The sequence below is a fragment of the Zootermopsis nevadensis genome, unplaced genomic scaffold (genome assembly GCF_977971745.1).
Source record: "Zootermopsis nevadensis isolate Lab colony 2312 unplaced genomic scaffold, Znev_1.0 Znev_ptg000057l, whole genome shotgun sequence".
Taxonomy (NCBI): domain Eukaryota; kingdom Metazoa; phylum Arthropoda; class Insecta; order Blattodea; family Termopsidae; genus Zootermopsis; species Zootermopsis nevadensis.
The window spans coordinates 118,831-142,939 of record NW_028259188.1 but is presented as its reverse complement, the minus strand read 5'-3'; the positions used below and the strand labels follow the sequence as shown (position 1 = coordinate 142,939).

Here is a 24,109-nt window from a genome sequence, read left to right as displayed (position 1 = left end):
ATTTGCAGCGATTTTCAATTTTTTTAAAATTTCGACAATTTTTGAAAATTTTCAAAGGGGTACCCCTTTGAGAAATTTCAATTTTTTAGAAAATTTTCGAAAAATCAAAAAACGTGGGAAATCGTCCAAAAAGCGCACAAAACTAAGAATTTTTGAAAATTTTCAACTTTTTATTTTCTTTCGAATTTTCCGAAAATTTTTGGTTTCGTGCGCATTTCAGAGCGTTTGCAACGTTTTTCGATTTTTCGAAAAATTTGAAATTTATTTCCTTCTAAATTTGACCTGGCCCATCCGTATCAGGACTAGACTCCGCCGGGCTGTCTATTTCACACAGTCTCAGCCGTACTCAGTGTGAGGCAACCGGTATCTGCTGTACACGGTGTGTGATTCACCAGGTCTTTGGTTGACTCCGTCTCTGGTTAACAAGGTCTCTGCGTCACTCGTCCTGTGCCTCACCGGTCTCTGCTTCATGCGGTGTGTGCTTCAGCCTGTACATGCTTGACTCGGTCTCTGCCTCACCCGATCTCTGCTTCCCATTTTCTGTGACTCACCACGTCTTCGCATTACTCTCTCTGTCTCACATTTCTCTGCTTGCTTCGGGCTGTGCCTCACCCGGTCTCTGCTGAACCAGGTCTTTGCACAGACGGCCTAGCATATGTCGGGTGATACAGAGAACGTATCATGCAGAGAGCGAGTCCGTTAGACACGGCGTCCGACAGAGAAAGGGATCGGCAGTGACCGGTCCTGGCCTGGATATTGTGGAGAAACTTTTGACACACCGGTTCCAGCTGAGACTGTGAGGTAGAGAGTGTCAGAGACCGGCTCTAGCAGAGACTGGTTCTGATAGGGATGGGTTAGGTCGAAATTGGAAAAAAATCTCGCAATTACCCTAAATTTTCGAAAAATCAGAAAATTCTGCAGTGTCTGAAACGCGCAAATTTAGAAGTTGAAATTTTTCATATATTCTTAGTTTTGTGCGCTTTGTTGACAATTTCCAGCGTTTTTTAATTTTTCGAAAATTTTGAAAAAATTCAAAATTTCTTTCCAACTTCACCCCACCTAATGCCATGCAGGACAGATCGCCGTCGGACTGTGTCTGATGTACTCTGTCTCTGACGAAAGCGGTCTGTGCCTCACACGGTCTCTTACTTTCCAGACCGCGTTCGTCAGAAACACAGTACATCAGACACAGTCCGACGGCGATTTGTCCTGCATGGCATCAGGTGGGGTGAAATTTTTTCAAAATTTTCGAAAAATGCAGTTTCGGTTTGTTTACTTCTCGTTAAAACGCGGGTCAATTATAAGTGCATATCAGTCATCATCCACTCAGTTCCTTCTTGAAACCACGGCAGTAATCATTATTTCCATTTTCCGTATTGCAACATGGATAAATTTATTATAAAAAGTAAGCGTGAAATCGATGAAAAAAGTGAAAATGACGATAGTGTTGAGTCACAAACACTGAAAGGTGCGACAGTTTCTGTTCCAACCTGTGATGTTAGTGTGAGCAGTGTTCAACAATCTACAAGTAATCCTACATTAAATATGGATTTGTTTCAAATCTGTGTGACCCACCTCTTCCACTCTGCGTGATTTTCAACCAAATTCTATCGAAAAACTCTATGAAACCATCTCTACTTCATCGGCACTTAGTGACCAATCACGGTGAGTTTAAGGATAAGCCAGCTGAATTTTTCAAACGCAAAGCAGAAAATGTACGTAAAATTTCAAATGTAATACATAATTTTACACAGTCATCAAAGGTGGCATTAGAGACATCGTACGGATTAGCATTGCTTACTGCAAAAAATAAATCATCATACCTCAGTACAGTCTCTTATTCTGCCTGGTGCTTAATTTTAGCGGATAAAATGACAGACAAAAAATCTGCAAATGCAATAAAAACAATTCCGAGTTTTGACACAACTGCAGGTCGCAGAATTCATGACATGGCACAAGATGTTGTTGAGCAAATTACAGAAAACATTAAAATTGGCAAAAGATTTGCAATTCAAATTGATGAATCGATGGATGTTTCTGATGAAGTCGAGCTGCTTTGATGTTAAGAAAGGGGCTATTGCTGATGAAATTCTCGGATGTAAATAATTACCCAGAACACACAAAGGGAGGAGTATTTTTAAAGTCCTTGACAATTTCATAAGGATATTCCAATCCCGGTAAATGTAATAAGACCGGGTATGCGATGTTTAGACCTCGTGATTTTGTACTCAGGCTGTTTGCAAGTTCACCCTAATTTGTACAAGTAATTATTCCCACCTAACTCCTTAGTACTTGAAGTTCTTTGAACCTTCCTTTTAATATAATTTAGATTTTTAAAAAATAAATGTTATGTAATTTAAGTGGTAACCGGGGTTGAATATTGTTTTAATTGTATGACGTAAATAGGACGTCTATATGGGAATTATATTGGAGAAGTTTGTTAACCCGCAGCTGGTCTTCGTGTGTATATCCGAATGATCTGAGACATTTGTTTTCAAGTTTATGGTATGATAACATCTTACAAGGAGTGATATGAGGGGAAAGGAATTGCGCGAAATTTTCATTAGAAGCTTTTGACAACATCTGAACTGGAAATTCCATTAACGAAACAAATACTGCGTGGCATTCCCTGAACATGTGACATTATCGAAATCGAAGTCCACAAACGCTTTTCCACTTGACAGTAATGTTAATTACTTCTACATTTTCCGGTAACCTTCACGGGTCCCCAAATTTTTAGTTGGCTTCATATATGGACATTTGGTAGGACTCCTTGGACGAGGGAATAATGAATAATACTTGGTACAAAAAAAATACGAATTTTTGCGTGGCTATAGGCCTCAGTAAGTTTAGAAGCATTATGCTGAACATAAAGCAACAACATGGCTGCCGACAGATATCCGTATTTCGCTTTCCATTTGATGCTGACAGCCAATGAAACAGTGGCTACAAACGTTGTGTGCGATACAATTACAGACTTACTGACAGGGAAAGTTTGAGGTTTGACAAATTTAAATTTAACAAATTCAGAATCTGTTGTAGTGGAACGTATTCACGTGATGAATGCTATAATTAGTGTAACCACTATCTAGAAATGACCCAGAGTTTCTTGTTTCTGCCGACATAATAGTCATGTACGAGGCGCGTCCCAAAAGTAAGTTTCCCACTCGTCCCACAGCTAGCAAACCTTATATTGCGCGAAGCGACTGTGCGTACGTGATAGAGCAATGACGTAGCATGGCGCATGCACTAACGGTACTTCCCACGTTCTCACAGTAGTATCGTTGCAGCTGTTGAAGATGGAGGTTCTTATTCCAGCTCCCGCCGACTGTGAAGTGCGGTCAGTGATAACGCTAGGCCGCACACGGCTCGACGGACAGCAAGTCTCCTGCAGGAGTTCAGCTGGGAGGTGTTTAATCATTCACCCTACAGCCCGGACCTCGCTCCCAGTGATTTCCATCTTTTCCTACACCTCAAGAAATTCCTGTCCGGTCAGCGTCAGCGTTTTGAGAATGACAGAGAGGCGGAGATGGTTGTCACACAGTGGTTCCAATCCCAGGCGGCAGACTTCTACGACACAGGTATTCAAAAGTTGGTCCCACGGTATGACAAATGTCTCAATTCCGGTCGTGAATATGTTGAAAAATAGCTGGACACTTGCTGTATCTGTTGCAATAAATATTTCCATGAAATTGTGTTTTGTTTCTGTAAACGGCCCCAGGGAAACTTACTTTTGGGACGCGCCTCGTAGTTAAGAGAATGGGGCATGTAGTAAGTACAGGCTATGCAAAAGAGACACTTTTCTTACTCCATTAAAATTTTAGTTACCAAAAGGAAAACAGAAGATGCAATATTGTGGTTGCCACAATGTCAACACAAATTCATGTGGGCACTGTTTCAAGAAAGCAATAAATTGTTCCAAGCAATTACATCAGCCCTCAAAGACTCGCTCTAAAGCAATGCTGTTCAAGTTGGAACGTCGTGCTGTTACGTGCCGTATTCTGCATTGCATTGCCACTAACTTTTGGTTTTAAAAATTCAATGAGCTTTCCACTGCTGGTTTAAATAAGCTTGAACGAAAACAAAGCACGTCAACTTTATTTTGTTGGTCTTCATATCGTATTGATTAATTAACATGAAGTTCAAGCGAAAATGTGTTACTAGCTTTTAACAAACTACTTAAATTGTATACAATTTGCATTGTCGATGTTAAATATAATTTGAGGTTTTTACGACGGTGAATTCGAAGATGGCTGTCTTTGGGTTGAAGCACAGTGTAGTCTGGTAGACGTTTACAGAAGTTTCCATCAACGCCCTGATTGTGGAAACAGCATTGACCTCTGATACTTTGGTGAACTTCTACCGGACTGCGCGGCGCTACAACCCACATGACAGCCATCCTCTACGAATGATAGTTTCTCTCCTCTGTATTATTATTATTATCCCATCTCTTCACCACTTCCAAGTACCCGAGACAGACCTTGTCCCTAAGGTACATAGGGCAGCAGCTATAGGTGACAGGAGAGTATACCCTTCAGAGCCTGAAGAAGGAGACTGTATGTTTCTCCAAAACTGTGGTATCTACCTAAACGTCCACGCATGGCATTAAGAACCGGAAGACCAACAAGAAGTTTTCTACATTAGTTTTCAACCTCATTCATCGACTATGAAGTAAATAAAACATTATTTGAACGCATCTTACACATTTTCCTTTCACTTTTTTGCAGAATGACACTTGACCCTAAAATATAGACGTATTTACGTTAAGAAAAAAAAAATACTTTCAAGGGTGGGGTTGGACGTAGATAGTTGACTGACCAAGAACAGTTTGCCTCTGAACAGCGACGTAAAGAAGTAAAATATCAGATAGAGACAGCGCCCTGGAAGGAGCGCGTTGCTCTAGACAATACAAAATTCTCAGCGTGTTGCCTTTGTAATGACGTTTTTCTAAACGATGTTCATGAATCTTCCCCTAATGCCATGAAGACAGTTTCGTAACTCGAAACATGTCGCTACAAGTGGATTTATTTAATACAAGATGCAAGGTGAAACTGCTGTGTGTTGATGGATGGTAATAATTTAGATAAAATTGAACGTCTGTAAAACAAATAATTTCAATAAAACTTCTTGAGCAGAAAATAACGAGATGAAATAATTTTTCCGTGTTTGCTGCAAACAATATTTCTCTTTCTATTTTTTTGTAGATCCTACATCAATTCTCAGATTTCTACATTATTTTCATAAGGAAAGTAATTAAAATTAATGTGTTCGCCGTGGTTGTAATCAACTGCAAACTACTGATTTTCTAAATCCAACATTCTTTTTCCATTTCTCCTCTTCCTTTTCTTGCGTTTCTCCTCCATTAATTTGTCATTGTGTTTGTAGGAGTAGTCGCTTGTATTCGGTAGGTTCTCGATGACACAAGTCGACATCCCGGATCTACTAACATTCATGTTTGTCACCTTGTCCCTGCAATTTGAAATATTAAAAGTGAAAACAAACCTCTTCCATCATCCATCGGTATTATGTACACTCGACAATTTTTACATTTCGCGGACAGAGTTACAGAAAATATGTAGCTCTACATGCGATGATGTAACTCACGAAGGAAAGCCTCTTCTACCATAAATAATTTATATAATATAAATTTAACATAAATGTTATTTGAATTTCAGTGCATTAAAGAAATTAACAATTTTCTAAAAAATATCTTTGTGAGTCGTAAAATGTTTTGCCCTAATGGGTTGGCTCTGTCTTTGGGTTGAATGGGAAACTGCTTGAAGCTAAGGGCACAGCTTCCACCGAAGTGTTGTTGCTTGAATTTTGTTTCCAGACAGCCTTAACAAAAATTCCCCCAATCAGAATTCGATATACGATTGCCTCACCATATTTCAGAACAGTCCCCACGTGATCTTTCTTTCACTCATGCACACAGAACCCCGGCCAACGTCCTATTATAACGTAATACATTTTATTACATCGGAGTGGACGGAGAGGTTACCACTATTTTAAAATGCTGTCAAATGACTTGTATTCTGCACTAACTACGTTTCGTACACTTCATTAAGCCATTAACTTCGGTCAGAATAATAAATTTAACCACACGCTTTTTTTGAGAGATAAGCGCGTCTTGTTTGAGACATGCGCCCATGACAATATTTCCCTCTTTTAGCAATACATTTTCAAAATATTTTTGTCCCACCAAAAATATTTCCGGAGAGGTTCTGCTAGACGTAAAACAGACAAAAACCAAAATTAAATGAATTTCTGTGGGATTTCTGGCTCTTCAACAGTCAAGTATAAAGAAATTTGTCTTCTGGGATGTTTTTAGAGCTGCTTACTCACTCCATCAACAGATGGCAGGAGACTGTATGGTCAAACACGCCAAGAGAGAGCCATTTCCAAACAAACTTCCATCAAAAATGGGAACATGTGTCGGTAGGCGTCATTAAACCTGAAACTGACCTAACACTTTGACGAAAGCCAAAGATTATGGCGATGCTGATGTGCTGGACGCCAGACACTTCCAGCCCAAGAGAGTGCCACTGATCAAAGAAACTTAGTCAAAGGGCTTCTTATTAATGCAGTCATAGTTTACGTCTGATTAGCATTTCCTATTCATTCGCCCTCCGCTTTAAGGATTCAACTTGACCGCGTCGCCCTGCCTGCTTTCATTCTACCTCCTCCACTCGCCTATTTTTCGCGCGTTGTATTCAAGGCCGAGTAAGCAGGAAGAACCTCCGAAACGTCGGACAGTTTCTACGACACTACACGGCGCAGTATCCGCAAGATCGCGGATAACTTGACCGCAAATGATTCACTTCCTAGAGCTTTTCGAAAGTAACAGTTTGTGATTATACAGCCCTGAACAACCAAACAAAGAATCAAACAAACAAAGAAACAAACCATTGATTTTCCTTGCCATTGAAACATGCGACGTGGAAGAAGTCCTTCTTATCATGTCCACCGATGACGAAGATCGTGTCGTCGATCACTTCTGCGTTTAAGTCATAGTCATAGAAGTTCATGGCAGGGATCTCGGTCCACGTGTCTTCTGCAGGGTCATACTTTTCGGTATTGAGCTCGGATGATGTGTAGTTGCGTCCTCCTGCACACACACACACATTCCGTAAAAAGTCACAGCATATAAAAAACCTGCCAAAGGGAACTTATTCTAACCCCATTCAGCGGGGCCCTTCTTGATATCCATTACTCTGTCAAATGGCCACGAAATGTTTGGCCTTTCTGGAGCCACAAGATTCATTACCTTATTCACAAGAGCCTGTAGTTGAATCGTTCCCACATACTCTAGTTCCATAAAACATTTTAATATTATCCTTCCTTTCACGCCTGTGTATCACAAGTGATATCTTACCTTCAAGATTACCAATCATAACTTTCTAGATGTTTGTATTTCTCGTATCTTCAATGTTTCAAACTCCGTCCGTGTTACAGAACGGACTTTACGCTCTTAAAATTTGTAAATCCGTAAAAGGAACAAACGAATGAAATACAGTGAAGAAAATTCATTCCCTGTTGCAGTGTTAATATTAGTAGCAGGAATGAAATTAAGGATGAAATAGCTAAAATATTATTTTCGTAGTTGTAGCATCAGGAAATTGCGCCTGACATCTGTTTTCTGCTTCATGAAACTGATTGCGAAAATAGAGTTCAACAACAACACAAGATGCACTGTTCAAAACGGCATTACACAAACCAGTGAAGTAAAGCTAAAACTGCGAAGTTACTGCTTTAAACCATCGGCTTTTTGGGGAAAACAGCACGGCAAACTGAAATTTCCTTGCTACAAGAACAAAATATTTACCTGTAAAACTGGGACTGTGTAAAAAATGGGGCTTACGTTAGGTAAGATACCAAGAGATTATGATTTGTTAGTTAAGTTTTCTTTGTGGAGATTGTAATCTAAACCATGAATCGGGGTTAAAATTACTGGCAAACTAACTCTGTAATGACAGGAGAAAAATGCTGTTCATAAAATCTCAGTCACTGCAAGAAAACCAGGAAAACATTTCGCAATAGCAATTTCTGTCAGAAGGACAGAGCAGCATCACTCAGAATGTCCAGAGTTCTCACCTAGGGCGTACAGACAGCCGTGGAACTCGACGCAAGAAAGACGTGCACGTTCAGAAAGCATCGGTGCAACGAACGTCCATCGGTTGGTGTCCGGGTCATAAACTTCCACCGAGTTTAGATAATTGAAATCATAATATCCACCAGCGACGTATATTTTGTCTGTAAAAACAAATTAGCTATATGACACGAAATGTACACATATTTGTTTTAGGGAGAGGCATTAAACTGCTCCTTGCAGAGCACAGACATGGGACAATCCGTACTTAAACTTGTAAATCTATTAATGTCCCCCTTCGTGTCACAGAATCTGCACAGACACGGCTGTCTCTGTTCATTTGTTTCTTTCTTTGAATGCTGACAGTCAGCCTGCCAAAAGAATCGAGAGTAACTGATAAAATTTAATATAAACAACATAAAGTGCTTAAATTAATGCATAATGGAAATGACGGTAAGTTACATCTTCTGTGAAACGAATTTTATTAAATTAGGTGTCGGAGATGTACAGTACGAGCTGCCAAGTGGTGCTCTACATTTACAATACAATATGCTATTCACACGAGATTATTAACTGTCTCAAAAACATAAAACATCTGTATTATATGAGATCCAGTTTGATGGTTGTTTGAATTCACTCCTAGTGCACACTAAAAAGGTAGAAGATGATGTCGAGGGACAGCTTACGAGAGCAGAAGAAACCATCACGCACTCAGAACTTCAAGCCGTTGCAGTCTGTGAAATAACGTAGTCCGTAGCACAGATAAAAGGAAGATATAATAAAAGAATATGGGACAGTGGAATGAGGGAAACTAAGATCAAGAGCGAGGAGGAATGCCTTGATGATGAAGGCATAAAGTTCGTCTGAAACGTCGGCAGAAGCCAAACGACAGCCATCTTCGTACTAGCCACCGTGAGAATCTCAAATCCTGCGATTCTTTCAACCGTTCCTGCATTCTTACACGTGGTCGGACAGACAGACAGACAGACACTTCGCCTTCTGCACTAATTCACACATTTATGTTTCACAGCATTTACCTACCGTTCAGTACAGCTGCACTTGCACTGTGTCGCTTTGTGTTCATGGGAGTGATCAAAGACCACTGGTTCGTCTTGCAGTCGTATCTTTCAGCCGTTCTGTGATCTTCACGATGCTCGAAACCGCCCATGGCGTACACTGAACCTCGCAGAGCTGCCACACTTAAACCCCATCTGAAATGATAAAAGTACACGCTCTGCTTTGTTCATTTATTGCTGATGGAGATTCATTTCCTCTCGCAGAATGCAATTGTTCATTCGTCATTGTTAAATCTTAATTAAAAGGAATTAACAAGCAAATCGTATTCTTAAAACCAACTTTGTCGCAAAAGTCCTCCCACATATTCACACTTTGCACGATGCTCCTGTATGTGAGTGGTACAATTTTACAGCCCCTGCCCAGATTTATATCTTGAATAACTGAGCGACTATCAGCTTTTTAAGAAGGACTCTGTTCCAAGGAGTTCCTTAGTTACCAAGCTGCATCTTACCTGTATTCATGCATAGGCGGCACCTCGCGCCATGTCTTCATAACAGCGTTGAAGCAGCGACATGAGCTTACACCTACGTAGCCATTGCAACCACTGATGACATAAATGTCGTAACCGACTACTGCCGTGCGATGTTCACCTCGCGGACCGATCGAGTCGACCCCTTCCACCTGCAAGAACGACAGGTTATGGATTTATGTTTCTTTGGGTCATTCGATTTACTGATGTGAAGTCCTTACATTAGAGTTCAAGCGACCAACCACCGGAGCAGAGGTGCAACCCCCAACAGTGGACCGAAATTGCTACACCGTGGAGGGTGGCACTCGACAAAGACCACGAGAAATTAACTTTGAGCAAAGGTGGGATTATGAGAGGCGGAGGAAACAGGAAGACCCGAAGAGAAGCTCAAACGTTACCAGTGCTCTCGTCAACAGCTGACATTTCAGGTTCGTACTTTGGAAAGGACAGATGTTGGTGTTTTGGGTTTTATCGACGCAGAGATGGAGGCAGTACGTCCCCCACCCCACCCCAAAACCTTCTAATTCACGAGGCGTGACCACACAGATGGCCGATATCGACACTGCTCAGTGCTTCATTTATTACGTTGAAATCCATTGACGATCAACGATGTCTAAAATCAGCAGACAGGTTGCCATGACAGTTGAAGTAGGACGCTTATCGTAAACAGTACTTAAGGAAAACTTCAGATCTGTCGTCGATTCCTATTAGAACTTACATTGTACACGACACTCAGCATTTGAGTAATTTATGTGTTTATTTTTTTAATTCATGTCTTTGGAGCTTCTCTTAAAAAATGTGTTCCCTGCAATGGAAATTAGCGAAAACAAAATAAAGAGGCTAAGAGGTCCTTGTGATGAAGCTTAAATAAACAATTACTTAGTAAAAATAAGGAAAAGTAGTTTTTCTCGGAGGCGTCATTTAACAAGGCACGGTAAGAGTAGAAATGCTTGTGACTCACCACACTCCACCGGTCTGCTCGTGCGTCGTAAGCTTCGATCACATCTGTAGGGTCTCCGTCGCAACTCCCACCAATAGCAAATAGAACGTCCTGTGGGATTCGCGGGCGGGCAATCCTTGGTGTCATGATGTCCTTGTCTTCCTTCGACAACCTTTTCACGTCGTCCAGGAATGTGAGCGTCTCCGAGATCATGGGTTTGCACGCCTTGTTTTCAGTCACGTACGGGTGCTTTGATACCTGTTGAACAGTTTAATGTGGACCTTATGAACTTTTAGGAAGGGATTCCATGTTCCATTGCAGAGGAGACAAGAAATTCACACATAATTTGGTTGGGAACTCACCGAAATAGAATGGTATATACAGGTAAACATGTTTTTTGGTTTATGTAACGACGCTCATAACAAATGCACAGGTTGTGGAGAGAATCGAAATCAAGGTTAAATCGATCTTACAGAAAACTATTGAAATGTGTTTCAACCGAAAGTTAAATACTTCAGTAATTGTTGCATTTTGAGTTACATTCAAAATTGTAATTTATTTCTCATCTCTCCCGTGCGAGATGAAGCTGCGATCACCACATTCTTTTTTGAATAGATAAGTTTAATTAATCGTCAAAATTACGTACCATCTAAAGAAAATTATGTCAGTTAGTTGCTTCGAGTGTCAAGGGAGGCAACCTTCTGCATGTTGATGGTTGGGTGGAAGAAGGCCCGTCAACACAAGAGCTTGGGGTTATGGGCTCGATTCTATTAAGAGCCATTGCATGTTTCGACCTTAATTGGTCATCGTCAGGTGGTTCTCTTTTAGTATTCGAAAGTAGTAAGATAGGAACGATAAGTTGTAAAGACATTTGACGCAGATAACATTTTCATGGATCCGTGAGATTGTTTCACGAATATTCGTAGGAGATGAGTGGCTGAAATCACAGGGCATTTGACCTAGAATAGAAACTTTTTTCCTCTTGGGTTAAAGCACATGGTGGAATGGAAGAAGAAATATGGCTGCTTCGTGAGATTACGTTTAAAATATTAGAATGTTAAAGCTGTCTATGAGTTTGAAGCCACTCGGGAAATTTACTCTTGGATGTAGAACGAAGACTGTTATCCCTATGTGGTCAATCAGCTGAAGGTTATCATGCTAAGTGATCTATGGTTGGCTATATATATCGTCTGAGCTGCGTGAAATTATTATAGCAGCTAAGACACGTTTCTTATGGCGTCAGAAACTTTGGTTAAGTTGAACGCTGCATCAGAAGACGTGATTTATCAGTTGGAGGATTTTCCTATTCAAGCTGAGTGGACGATTGAATGTGGTTAACGGTGGAATTCTGTAGTTGAACTGAAACAGGCAATGGATCTTAACGAACGCTGAGACTGTAATCAAAGATTGTAACGCAGACGGACTGTCAAACTTACAGACGATGAATAAAGGCGACACGAGCGCAATACGTCACTTAAATTTATCAAATGAAGGCGAGATTTACAGTTGGGAACAGTCACAAAAGCTCTAATTTGTTCTAACGCATGCGTAGATCACTACTCACACACTGCAATGAGCAAGATATTCTACGAAAAGTCGATTGGTACTCGGCTCGTCAAAGAATAGCCCACTTTCTTTACTGAACCAGAAGGTTCATCATCGTGTTCACAAAAGCCCGCCACCGGGGTTTATCCTGAGCCAGTTCGCTCCATCGAGTCCCATCCCCCTAAGATCCATCTTAATGTTATCCTGCCACCTACGCCGAGGTCTCCTCCCTTCAGGCCTTGTAAACACTCAACTCGCCCTAACAACATCGGGTGTGGAGCTCGTCAAGTATTTTTCTCTGTTATCTGTCCCACTCCCGTTTTGGGTCCAGACATCTTCCTCGACACTCTGTTCTCAGAGCCCCTCAGTCTGTGTTCCTCCCTCAAAGAGAGAGACCACGTTTTGCACCCATAAATACTTTGCACTAAACAATAGCAAACATTCCCCGGATTCAATCTGCTGATGTAGGGAGATCGTCGATAATTAGGCTTGTGAAACCGAAATAAAATTTCTTCTCAGTTCCCTAAAAACCTTTAATAATGTCGATGTATCAAGAGATGTAAAGTTTTAGAATTATTGTTCAGAATATAAACCCCACTTCTTAGCATCCACATATTTTTATTAAGATTCTGGGCTACGAAACACATTTTATTCTTTTAAAATTGTAAAATGTTAGTTGCCTGCTGGAATATCCTTTCACTTTCAATGATGCCGTGAACAAATAGAAGTCATTACTTGAAATTGTGTTAAAAGAAGACAAGTTTAATTCTCTTACTCGAGTTGACAAATGCAGACGGAAACATTAAATGTGATGAACAATAATAATAAATAGGAATCCCTTACCTCAAAATTTGTTCAATTGTAAGAGACCACGACGTCCACCGTCAATGATCGATCTAATCTAAAATATAACGGAGAGAGTGGAGGGCGGTTTCACAGATTTCTTAATAATTCTTATATAAGAAAAGAACTTGTGATATTGTAAAAGGATTTTAACAGCACAAAATTGTCTACTCTACGACGCACTTCTTTCTACAACCGATTCCAAGCTCAGCTCTTAACAGAATGACGAAAGCGGATTGTTGATGGCGATAATGAAACACAACAATGCCGAGTAAACAGATGACGCAACAATTAGTTTCTTCGGTAAAAGAGTGGAGTGCAATAAGGTTCATTCAGGCTATTATACTTCATGCATAAGAAACGAGAAAAGAGCCTTACGGCATGCTCAGCCAAGATTGTTGCAGGTGTGGGTTAGAAATTCCAATGCTTTTTCTTGCATTGTTATGCACGCATGAGTTCACGTAAAGGCTGACCATTGTCGGTCCATATTTACAGACTGAGGGTTTGACGAAGCGTCCCTCCCTCTCTGGGCTCAAACCCCAGAGAACGAACCAACCAAATTCTTTGGACGGGATAACCTCCCATCAGCAACAACGGTTCCATGACAAAATCGCACACGGACAAATGCCCATATTCACAATATTATAAGTAATCAGAAGAATTTAACTGGTTACCGTAGTAAACCGACGTTTCGGGATCAAATTCAATAAAATATTCTCGGGCAATCAGCCGCGTTAATTTTTTACCGTAGTACACCGACGTTTCGGGAACATATTCCGTAGTAAACCGACGTTTCGGGATCAAATTCAATAAAATCTTCTCGTGCAATCAGCCGCGTTAATTTTTTACCGTAGTACACCGACGTTTCGGGATCAAATTCAATAAAATCTTCTCGGGCAATCAGCCGCGTTAATTTTTTACCGTAGTATACCGACGTTTCGGGAACATATTCCGTAGTAAACCGACGTTTCGGGATCAAAAATTCAATAAAATACTCTCGGGCAATCAGCCTCGTTAATTTTTTACCGTAGTACACCGACGTTTCGGGAACATATTCCGTAGTAAACCGACGTTTCGGGATCAAATTCAATAAAATCTTCTCGGGCAATCAGCCGCGTTAATTTTTTACCGTAGTATACCGACGTTTCGGGAACATATTCCGTAGTAAACCGACGTTTCGGGATCAAAAATTCAATAAAATACTCTCGGGCAATCAGCCTCGTTAATTTTTTACCGTAGTATACCGACGTTTCGGGAACATATTCCGTAGTAAACCGACGTTTCGGGATCAAATTCAATAAAATATTCTCGGGCAATCAGCCGCGTTAATTTTTTACCGTAGTACACCGACGTTTCGGGAACATATTCCGTAGTAAACCGACGTTTCGGGATCAAATTCAATAAAATACTCTCGGGCAATCAGCCGCGTTAATTTTTTACCGTAGTACACCGACGTTTCGGGATCAAATTCAATAAAATATTCTCGGCATAGCATTATCATTGAAAATGTTTATGCTGTGGCTTGCTACTGCTTTATCGTTCCACGAAACTTTGCACCTCACCCAATTTTGCACAACTTTCACGGATCAAAGAAGTAGGAACATCCTCCCTTCCACATAGCAAAAGAGTCAGTCCACCCTTCATTGCTTTCTCCGCTTGGGTGATGCATGTCCTCCTTGGCATTTTCTTCCAGAACACAGTTAAACACTTGCTGGGGAATGAATCCATTAGCCTTTACATAGTCACTAAAATCTTGAACAAATTCCTCAGCAGCTTTTCGGTTCGCACTCCCCATGCCTAACCACACTATGTAAGCCACTTCTTTTCTTAAATTTCTCAAACCATCCTCTGCTAGCTTTGAAAACATCAGTATCACCACTCGTACCAGGTCATCATGCAATCGCCTTGCTTTTTCACAAATCATACCCTCAGAATGACTGTTGCCAGCTGCCATCCTGTCGTTTATCCAAATTAGCAACAATTTCTCCACTCCTTCAACCGTCTGTGATCTTTGTTTAGTAATACCTGTCATTCCTCTTGCAACATCGGCTTTCTTGATCGTCTCTCTATTTTTAAGAATAGTACAGATCGTTGATTTTGCCATCCCAAACTGAGTAGCAAGATCAGAGACACGAACACCATTTTCAAGTTTGGCTATGATTTCTTTCTTATCATCTATCATTGTCTTTCTTTGGCCCCACGCTGGATCATTCTTCTACGAATACTGCCGACGCTGATACTCCCAGCTTATCGCTCCACGATGTTGACGGCTTGCGTGTTCGTAACTCGAGACGCTTTGTGTTCGGAAAATTTGTTCGTAACCTGCGTTGTTCGTGAACCGAGGTTTAACTGTATACAGATTCAGCCTTTACAGCCCAAAAACACATCTTCATTACAAAACTGATTGGGTAATACTTTTACGGAAATAATCGCTGTTTACTATGAGAATCACACAAAACATAAATACAATGTGGGTGTAAAATGCAGTAACTTAAAATGGTTTCCACTAGTTGTTAAAGGGTTAATGAGCCCTAAAATTGTCATGTACAAATTTTTTTGGTGGTGAAACATTTTTAGATCATTTATAAAATTCTATTTAAACTTCAAGCAAAGTTGGGATTATATTAGATGAACAGATTCCCAAATTGCATTTGTCTGAAAAAAAAATTAATACAGACCCCTCTCCCATATATTAATCTCCATAGAGTATTTCACAAATGAAATGTGGATGATCAGACAGCTGTTTCCTCATATCAACAGTGCAACAGTTCCATAGTCAAATGAAAAATATTATCTTCAAGAAAATCCCAGTACCGCAACATAATGAGCCCACAGACCACACAGAACTGTGTTTAGTTTCAGCCGTGAGACATCAATTTCTGTGCCCATGAGAACAAACAACTTCCATATTAAGTCGTACGTGTCTGTCGGGTTAGAGTACACGATTACAAAAATGTTACAACACAGTACATTTAGCATTTGGCTCCTTCGTCTTATGTTTCTTAAGACAAGAAATATTCTCCCCTCTAAATTCCCTTGCATCCCTGTAAGCAAGATGGGGTTATTGATGTAATGTTCCTGTCTTTCTTCTTTCGACCGACTGCCTCATTTCCACGAAACACACAACGAACTCATTGCCTTTGCAAGCTACACTTCAAAATTTACCACTTAGAAATATCACGCAAACTAGGGAACTGCAGAAATGAATTATACTATCATAGTACGTGCAAAGAATTTTGGGAAATATGAATATAAATTTTTATGCAAATGGGAAAACAAAATCAGCAAGACGGAAGTGTTAGTTGAGGGTACGAGAGGAGAATGGTGGATGCTCGTGGAACTATTAAATGGTGTTCAACTGCATCTGAGCACGTGACATTCAGTATGGCAGTAAGTCATGGCAGAACACTTTGCGTGCTGATACTTATTTGTATGCTTTTTTTATTATTATTTAGTGTTCTGTCTGACGACAGGTCCATATGAACAGGATCCTTCCATCCTTTTCTCGGACTGGGACCTGTTCATATACGTTCTTGACAGATGATCCAGAAGTGGTTTGCCATTGCCTTCTTCTGTGTGTGAATGGAGTAATTGTTGGGATGCCACGGAGGAAAACTCTGTGTTGCCTAGACCACGGCCTTGCCCAACACAAGTTATAAATCTGAGCACCACCGGGAATTGAACCCGGGACCCCAGGATTACAAGGCTAGTGTTCTGACCACTAGACCACCAGTGGTAAAGTATTTCCTCATTGCTCTGACTTATCAGATTAATTGAAGCGATATTTCTCTCTCTCATCTGAAAGATATATTTTGTATTTGGAACACAAGTCTGTCAGTTGCCAATAGTAAACATGGCAGACAAATTGTCACAAGGAGGCAGAGGTAATGTGCTATTTGTAGTGATAATAAAAGAGAAAACGTAAGCCTTCTCACTCATTCACAATGATAAGGTAGGGTGAACATAATTATGCATGCATTAAAACTGCAGTAATTTAAAAAAACTAAACACAGCAAAAAAAAATACACAACACAGGATGTTAGTAAAAATGCAGCACCTAAAAAGTTTTTAAGTTTATTATATTTTAGCTGCCAAGACATTCGAGTTTTCTGTTGAAACCTAAGATTTGTCTCTTTTGTGTTCCGTGAAGCAAACCTCGTCCTGAGCCAGCTCAGTCCAGTTCACATCATAAACGAAATTATAAATGCCCTTAACAATGTACATAATTATTTTTACAGTTTCAACCAATTTTATTACACTTTTTCTATGATCTGAAGTAACAAATGGAAGAAAATGTGGGCATTTGTAAGCACAGAGATTGCGTATTAGAAACAGTTAATAGGCTAAATGCAAAATGTCAAGGTCAGCATGAGAACTCACAAAATTGCTGCATCTTCCAGCCCGAGCAGGCTACAATGCAAGCAAGAGGACCTGCCCCAGAGCATCCCTCTAGACTACCGCCCAGGACAGCAAATAGTCCACACCCCTCCTATTAGGAAGTCTCATTCACTAACCACCATTATTACTAAGAATATAATGGAAAGAATAAATTATGTTGCATAGAAATAAGCACAGAGATTCGTGTTTTCATAACAATAAACAAATGTATTTCTCTCTTAGATATGTAACATATGGTATTCTTTAAAACATATGCAGAAATATTCCTTTATAATGATAAGCAAATGAGTCCGCATTATTAAGAAATATAATGAATCTTCAATGTTGATGGACAGACAGACAACACAAACAAAAGAGCTAATGGGGGTATTTTTTAAAATTTCAGTTGTAGACGCGCCTATGATTGATGACTCTCGTATGTAGCTATTTCACTGCTGCAAACTTAATTACATTTCTTATCAAAAGAAGTTGTTGCAAATTTTGTTGTGTACTTTAATACAAGCGGTGAATATCACACTATATTTAGCATTTAAATTTCTACATACTCATGGAATGGAATAATTACCATGCTGTGCCCTATCCCCTCATTGCCTCAGGGGCCAAGTACTGCGGTGTACTGCAGATGGAGTATGTTAGTTTATCCTGCTGACAAAACATTTTATGTGTGACAGGACTTCAGAAAGAGATGCCACTCACTTGCTGTGGTACTGGAAGCAGAACATTGAGTATTGCTAGCACTCAAGATTGCCAATGGAAGCAGCACAGAGCCAGTTCAGTTCTCTTTCTCCAACATCCAGGTTAATGTATATTCCAGTCTCCGTGGTCTTAGTGATTATGTCCTTGAAAGCATCCATGAAGCTGAACAATGCATTGGTAACACTTCGCTTTTGCCAGGCCACTGTTCTGTGAAGACATTCAAGAACGCAGTCTACCGTCACAAAAAGATCGATACAGCTGGAAAAAAACATTTTTGATGGTCTCAGTTTAGGGATAACAAAATCTGTGCATTTTATCATTTTCTTCAGCCATTTGTTATGATTTCTTGAAAAATAAAAACGATCTCCGATAATCCTATGTAACACCAATGATGACTTGGCTGAGTTTATGAATTTTGGTCAGATATTGGCTGTTCATAATTGTAAAGGTTTGTACACAGATAGAAGTTGAAACTGTAACATCTTCAACTTTCCTGCATTTAGTGAATTCGTGTTGAGCTGCAATCATTTTGCTTCAGTAACAGTCACTGCTAGACGACTCAGATATCAGGCCTGTTTTTTATAAGCAGAGAAATGGTAATTGCACTTACCGCCTACCGCATCAACTTAATTGTCTTGCTTTATGAACACTGTTTACAATAGCTAAACGCTGACTCATAGTGAGTAATTCATCATTAAGACAACACAGAGAATTTTGTAATAATTTCTGCTCTACGTTCGATTATTTGACAAAGTTTTGCAAAAACACGTTTGGCAGAATTTCTCTGTATGTCAGGGGAATAGATAAACATATTTGTACTTTCACATGTTATTATTTGTATTAAGAATAACGAACACCAACTTACACTTACCAAGCAATCTGTTAACTTCAAAACTTAGACTACACATGCCTACAATGAGATTTTCCTTCACCACAAACATATTACGACAACGTAGGCGGCCATAACGGCTCTAGACTGTTTGTATGGCGCCACCAGAGATGTCAGTGCTCACAGAGCGCGCTCAATTCAAATCGTTTGAAAGATAATTAAGGTGGCGGCATTGCCTCAGTCTTTCAGGAAATATTCCTACAGCCATTCAATGATTACAGAGATAACTTAATGGAATACTTATATAATCTATGCAAGATTTAACTACTTCATAACCACATGAATTTTTTGACTTGAGAGAAGTTATTATACTTTCAATTTCATTTTGTGTGGTAGGAATAAGATTAATATTTGGAAATGAATTAGGAATTGCCTTAGCCGAGAACTTCATTGCATCTTCGGTTTTTGGGGTTATGGTGTCACTGCTGTTCATTCTTTCTACAATCGTTAAAAAGTAGGTATTAAAATAGTTTGCTATAAGTTTAGGATCATTTACTCTGTTACTATTTATCATTAATGGTGGGCTTTCAATGTCTGTAGATTGTTTGCCGGTTTCCTTTTTTACAATTTTCCGAAAAGTTTTTACTTTATTTTCAGACTCTGCTATCAATTTATTGTAATGCATGCGTTTAGCTTCTCTAATGACTTGAGATAAAATTTTGCAATATTTTCGATAGTTTGTTATTACTGGACCTGCTACTTAGGTAAAGAGCTCGCGTACATTTGCATGATGTTTTGATTCCTTTAGTTATCCATACATTGGTTTCAGACAATTTTTTCTCTGTTTTAGTAGGAAAACTTTTTTTAAATATGCTTAAAAAGATGTTTAGAAAAGAATTGAACTTCGAATCCCACTGAGTAATAATTCCCAATCTTCACTACTGAGATGTTGTATAAATTCATTTAAAGTGACTTCATTCATCACTCTAGTTAGAAATAAGGTTTATGTTTTTTATAACTAATAGTTGAGCATCATGATCAGATAGCCCATTTAATGGAAATGTGTTCTAACCTGTAACTATCTACAAAAATATTATCAATGGCAGAGTTTGAGCTATTTTGAATTCTTGTGGGAAAGCGAACTGTAGGTGTAAGATTAAACGTTGCTAAAAGAGGATTTAGACATTTCTTATGGCAGCTTTCAGAGAGACAGTCAATATTTATATCCCCACTGATGACAAACTCCATTTTCGGTTTGTAAAGGTAGTCCATAATGCTGTTTAACTTGTTAATAAATGTTTCAAAGTCACCTGTTTGTGCTTTGTATATTACTAAAAAACATAATTTAGAGAAATTTATATAAAGTTGTACAGCACAGCATTCAATGTCCTGCTCCTTGCAAAATTGTACTAGCTCTATCTGGCTAAAGTTTAGATTATTTTTAACAAATATACTCACTTCTCCTCTAGCTACATTTTTCCTGCAAAAACTACTCGCTAGTGTGTAATTGTCTAAATTTACCTGTAAGATATCTGGTGCTTTCAAATGATGTTCAGTTAGACAAAGAATGTGTGGTAATTTGGCACTTTTAAGAGAAATTATCAATTCTTCAGTTTTTGGGAAAAGTCCTCTGATGTTCTGATGGAAAACCAGGAGATTTTCTTTCTGGGTGGTTTCTAAGTTTTTGGTTGAAAGGCCTCTAATGCTCTGATGATATAACAATTCCATCTGCCCTCTTTAACCAGAGAAAGAAACCCATTTGACACTGTTCGTCATTCATAAAGTGGTCAGGCAGTCTGAACAGTCTTATTTAATGACATTTGTCCTGCCACTTTGGAATCTTTGCACCCACTGGAACACCTTCATTTGTGCAGTACAGTTTACTCTGTATTGTGCTAACATTCTTCTGTGAATCTCATTGAGTCTTACCCCCTATGACCACAAAAACTGAATGAAAGCACAATGCTGCAATCCAAAAACAGATAGACTGATTTTACAAGCTTCACTGAACACAAAACTTACCCCACAACATGACTAGACTTGGTTCAGTATGTTGTACACAGCGCGTCCCAAAATTCCTTGTGATCAACGAAAACACATTTGTACTGTAACTAATAAATGCGAACACACCAATTTACTCTACACTTTTTCATCTGATATTAATGAGAAACATATTTTTTACAGCAAAGAGATAATCTGACGTAAACACCTTTAGCCAATAATAATAATAATAATAATTTATTTACATTCCATGGATCCATAAGATAGTCAGATGACGATAGGATGTGGAAAAAGTCATAATAATAATATACATATTATAAAGTACAATTCGTACTATTATATAAATTTCACATAATACAAAACAAAGTATTCACCTAGAGAAATGATAAGCTACAAATAGATCTACCCATTACACACACAAGAAAAATTTATTACTTATTTGTAAACAACATAAATTCACTGACAGAGTAAAAGGAGTGCGTAATTAAGTATCTTTTTAATGCTAGTTTAAATTGTGCCTTTTTATTTACAAGACTTGTGAGATTTGATGGTAGACTGTTGAAAATTTTGATTCCTGCATAATATGCACTCTTCTGAAAGCACGAGAGGTTGGCAATTGGTCTATGAAGCTGATTTTTATTCCTTGTGTTGGCACTGTGTACAGCAGAATTAGTTTGAAAGAGTTCTTGGTCACAGTAGGGCACCGCATATACGGCAGGTTAGGGACCAGACCCCGCCGAAAAGCGGACCTTTGCCCTTTTTCAATTGCAAATGCATATCAAAGTCTAGTTGATCATGTGCTGTTTTGACAGAAACTGTAACATTTTCTTTTTTTATAATTTAAGAAACAGCAAAAGATTCCATTTTTTGTACGTCGAGGTAATGAGAAAGGTTACAAGTTGAAGGATGACGTAAAATTTCATTTATAATACATCAATGCTGCACCCTGTGGAGATGCTAGGTTTGTATTGAAGCTAAGATGACATTTTGTTGAACCTGTTTACCTCACGAGTATTACGCTTGGAAGTTTATTCCATCCCGGCCACATGTAGAGACAAGTGAATTCTTATAAAATTAATCAAATTTCTAAAACACCATTTTCAGATGAAAAGCTGTGATCTTGCCACTAGATAAGGGCGAGTACAGTTTCTAACTCCATGGAGCAAAGTCTGCCTTGAGAAACTGGTTAAGAAATTCCTACCTTTCATGGAAGATGAAAGTTTATTATTGTTTTAACCAGAACTGTAACAGTTAATTTCTGGGAAGGATGAATTGCAAAAGTTTGCTAGCAACTCTTTTCTGATTGGCTTAGAATTAGGCAAACAGCACACAACAGAAGAGCGTTGTTTCTCTTCTTCTGTGATCATGTTTTGTGCGTCACTCAGTTTTCAACAATTTCCTGTCCTTTGTGGTCTTCTGGATTCTGAGACTGAATAATCTTGCCTTGAAGTGCATTTCAGGGCTGAAGATGGAAGTGGTGCATTCCTCGAACATTCCTGTAACAGTATCGTACCTTATACCAGTCTTTACTTCAAAAGCGTTCTTTCAAGTGTTCAGCTTACAGTTTAGTTGTGACATTTTTTGGCTAATTCTAGTTAAAAGGAAGTGAATTTTTTGTATCAGTGTTTGCTTTAATGTAGGAAGCTTTATCACGGAATATTTTTCAGATGCCTATTATTGAACCTGTTCGTGTTCAGGAACAGGAACTGTCTGGACTGCACATCACGGACTTGCCGCCAGAGGCGCTGGCTCGCATTTTCGAACTTTGCCCTTACGATTTCTTGGCTAGACGATTCTGCGACGTCGCCACTTTAGTTCTCAATCAGGGGTTCTCCCAAGAGCCAGCGCCTCTGGCGGCAAGTCCGTGATGTGCAGTCCAGACAGTTCCTGTTCCTGTCGACTGCAGGCTCCAACTTGATCCTGCCTTCCGTTGCGACGTTCAAGTTTTGACTTGGTACAGCGAATAAACTTGTTCATCCCGACGAAGATTTTATGACCAAAATATTCCTGGAGGTTAAATTATTTTATCTGAGTAAAATATTCACGGTCTACGATTGAAAGCTCGTTCACGTTTCTCGCCACACAAGACGTCAACAGGCCGTTACTAAGAGACAGTCGACGCAGTACAACAATGCTCTGACGTCACGTCTCGCAGTTTACACTTCCAACAATCAGTTTGCTCACCAAGGTATGCACTGTCGTAGCGGAATAACGATCCTGTACCAACTGCATCAGCTACTTAACATCGTATAATAAGAGAACGTTAATCTCGTTCGGTGAAATTGAAAGGCTTCGACTTAAATCGTTCCTTCGTTGGCTTTTTCAAGGCGGACTACGCACTGCGAGGTAGAGCCACTATGAAACCCGTCGTTTAGAGTAGGCGACCGGTTTAAATCGGCCACGTCCAGAAGCATTGCCGAATTTAGAATCCAGCGGTCTGTGTGTCAGCGCCCAGAAGGTGATTAAAGTTTCCTACGAACGACGTCTTGGAATCTGGAGCGGCGTTTTCCTGTCTGAGTCCGAACTTGAGCTCCAAGTCGCGTTTGCATCCGAAGATGCAAACGCGTGGCTTTTATAAGCGACGTGATCAGATGGTTTTTAGTTCGACTCCCTGAAAAACGCGACTCTCTCAATTCCTTTCTGTTTCAGGGGTGTCCAATAGCCATTTCTCGCACCGATGCATTTTCGCTGCTGAACACGCGTTTCGTGGTTGGCTTCACGCACGTTTCTGGACGCCGTTTAAAATGGAGAGTGCGTTAAACTTAAAAGTAATGAATGATTCTTCTCACGGCCAAGTTTGAGTTTTCGTTCGTTGTTGAATTTCGATGAGACCGACGCCGAGTGCTTAATTCGCGCTCTTTCAGTGATCACACCGACGCGTGTTAATTAATTGCATTGTTTTTGTACCTGGTAAATAAAAAGAATAAAAGTACTGGAGAGGACTGAGAAACGACACTTGAAGAGGAATTGAAAATCCCCAACTGCATCTCCCAGTGGCAACGCCAATAGGGGCAGATTGAGGAATCGTCCATAGAAACGTCTCTACCGCGATTTGGGTCTCTGTTGTGTGCTCCTGCCGTTTCTATGGACGATTCCTCAATCTGCCCCAACTTAATTTTTGGCCCAGGTATAATAACCTCTTTCTCGTTCGTATTTATTATGCTGGTTATTGCATACCCTCCTCTAACAGTGGTTAAAGAATTTCATTTTGTAATTTACATT

General features: G+C 39.6%; 1 protein-coding gene and 1 long non-coding RNA gene across 6 annotated transcripts; both read right to left on the bottom strand.

The window, feature by feature from the left end:
- Positions 1 to 4,066: 4,066 nt before the first annotated feature.
- Positions 4,067 to 19,041, bottom strand: LOC110834920 (uncharacterized). Of its 5 annotated transcripts, none has more exons than XM_022074572.2 (8): positions 18,929 to 19,041; positions 18,058 to 18,315; positions 10,597 to 10,833; positions 9,618 to 9,787; positions 9,131 to 9,300; positions 8,095 to 8,253; positions 6,907 to 7,108; positions 4,067 to 5,469 (listed from the first exon to the last, which is right to left on the bottom strand). In XM_022074572.2, exons 3-8 carry the CDS (start codon positions 10,786 to 10,788, stop codon positions 5,295 to 5,297), a joined length of 1,068 nt encoding a protein of 355 aa, XP_021930264.1. In that variant the 5' UTR covers positions 10,789 to 10,833; positions 18,058 to 18,315; positions 18,929 to 19,041; the 3' UTR covers positions 4,067 to 5,294. The 5 variants fall into 5 exon arrangements, with proteins under 5 accessions (XP_021930264.1, XP_021930267.1, XP_087217397.1 ...); XM_022074575.2 differs by having other exon boundaries at positions 18,058 to 18,264; XM_087361271.1 differs by lacking the exons at positions 18,058 to 18,315; positions 18,929 to 19,041 and adding an exon at positions 17,927 to 18,051.
- Positions 19,042 to 21,284: 2,243 nt separating this feature from the next.
- LOC110834900 (uncharacterized) lies at positions 21,285 to 22,713 on the bottom strand. Its single transcript, XR_002544718.2, has 2 exons — positions 22,571 to 22,713; positions 21,285 to 22,383 (listed from the first exon to the last, which is right to left on the bottom strand). It is a non-coding gene; the product is annotated as an uncharacterized LOC110834900 (long non-coding RNA).
- Between the last annotated feature and the right edge of the window lie 1,396 nt (positions 22,714 to 24,109).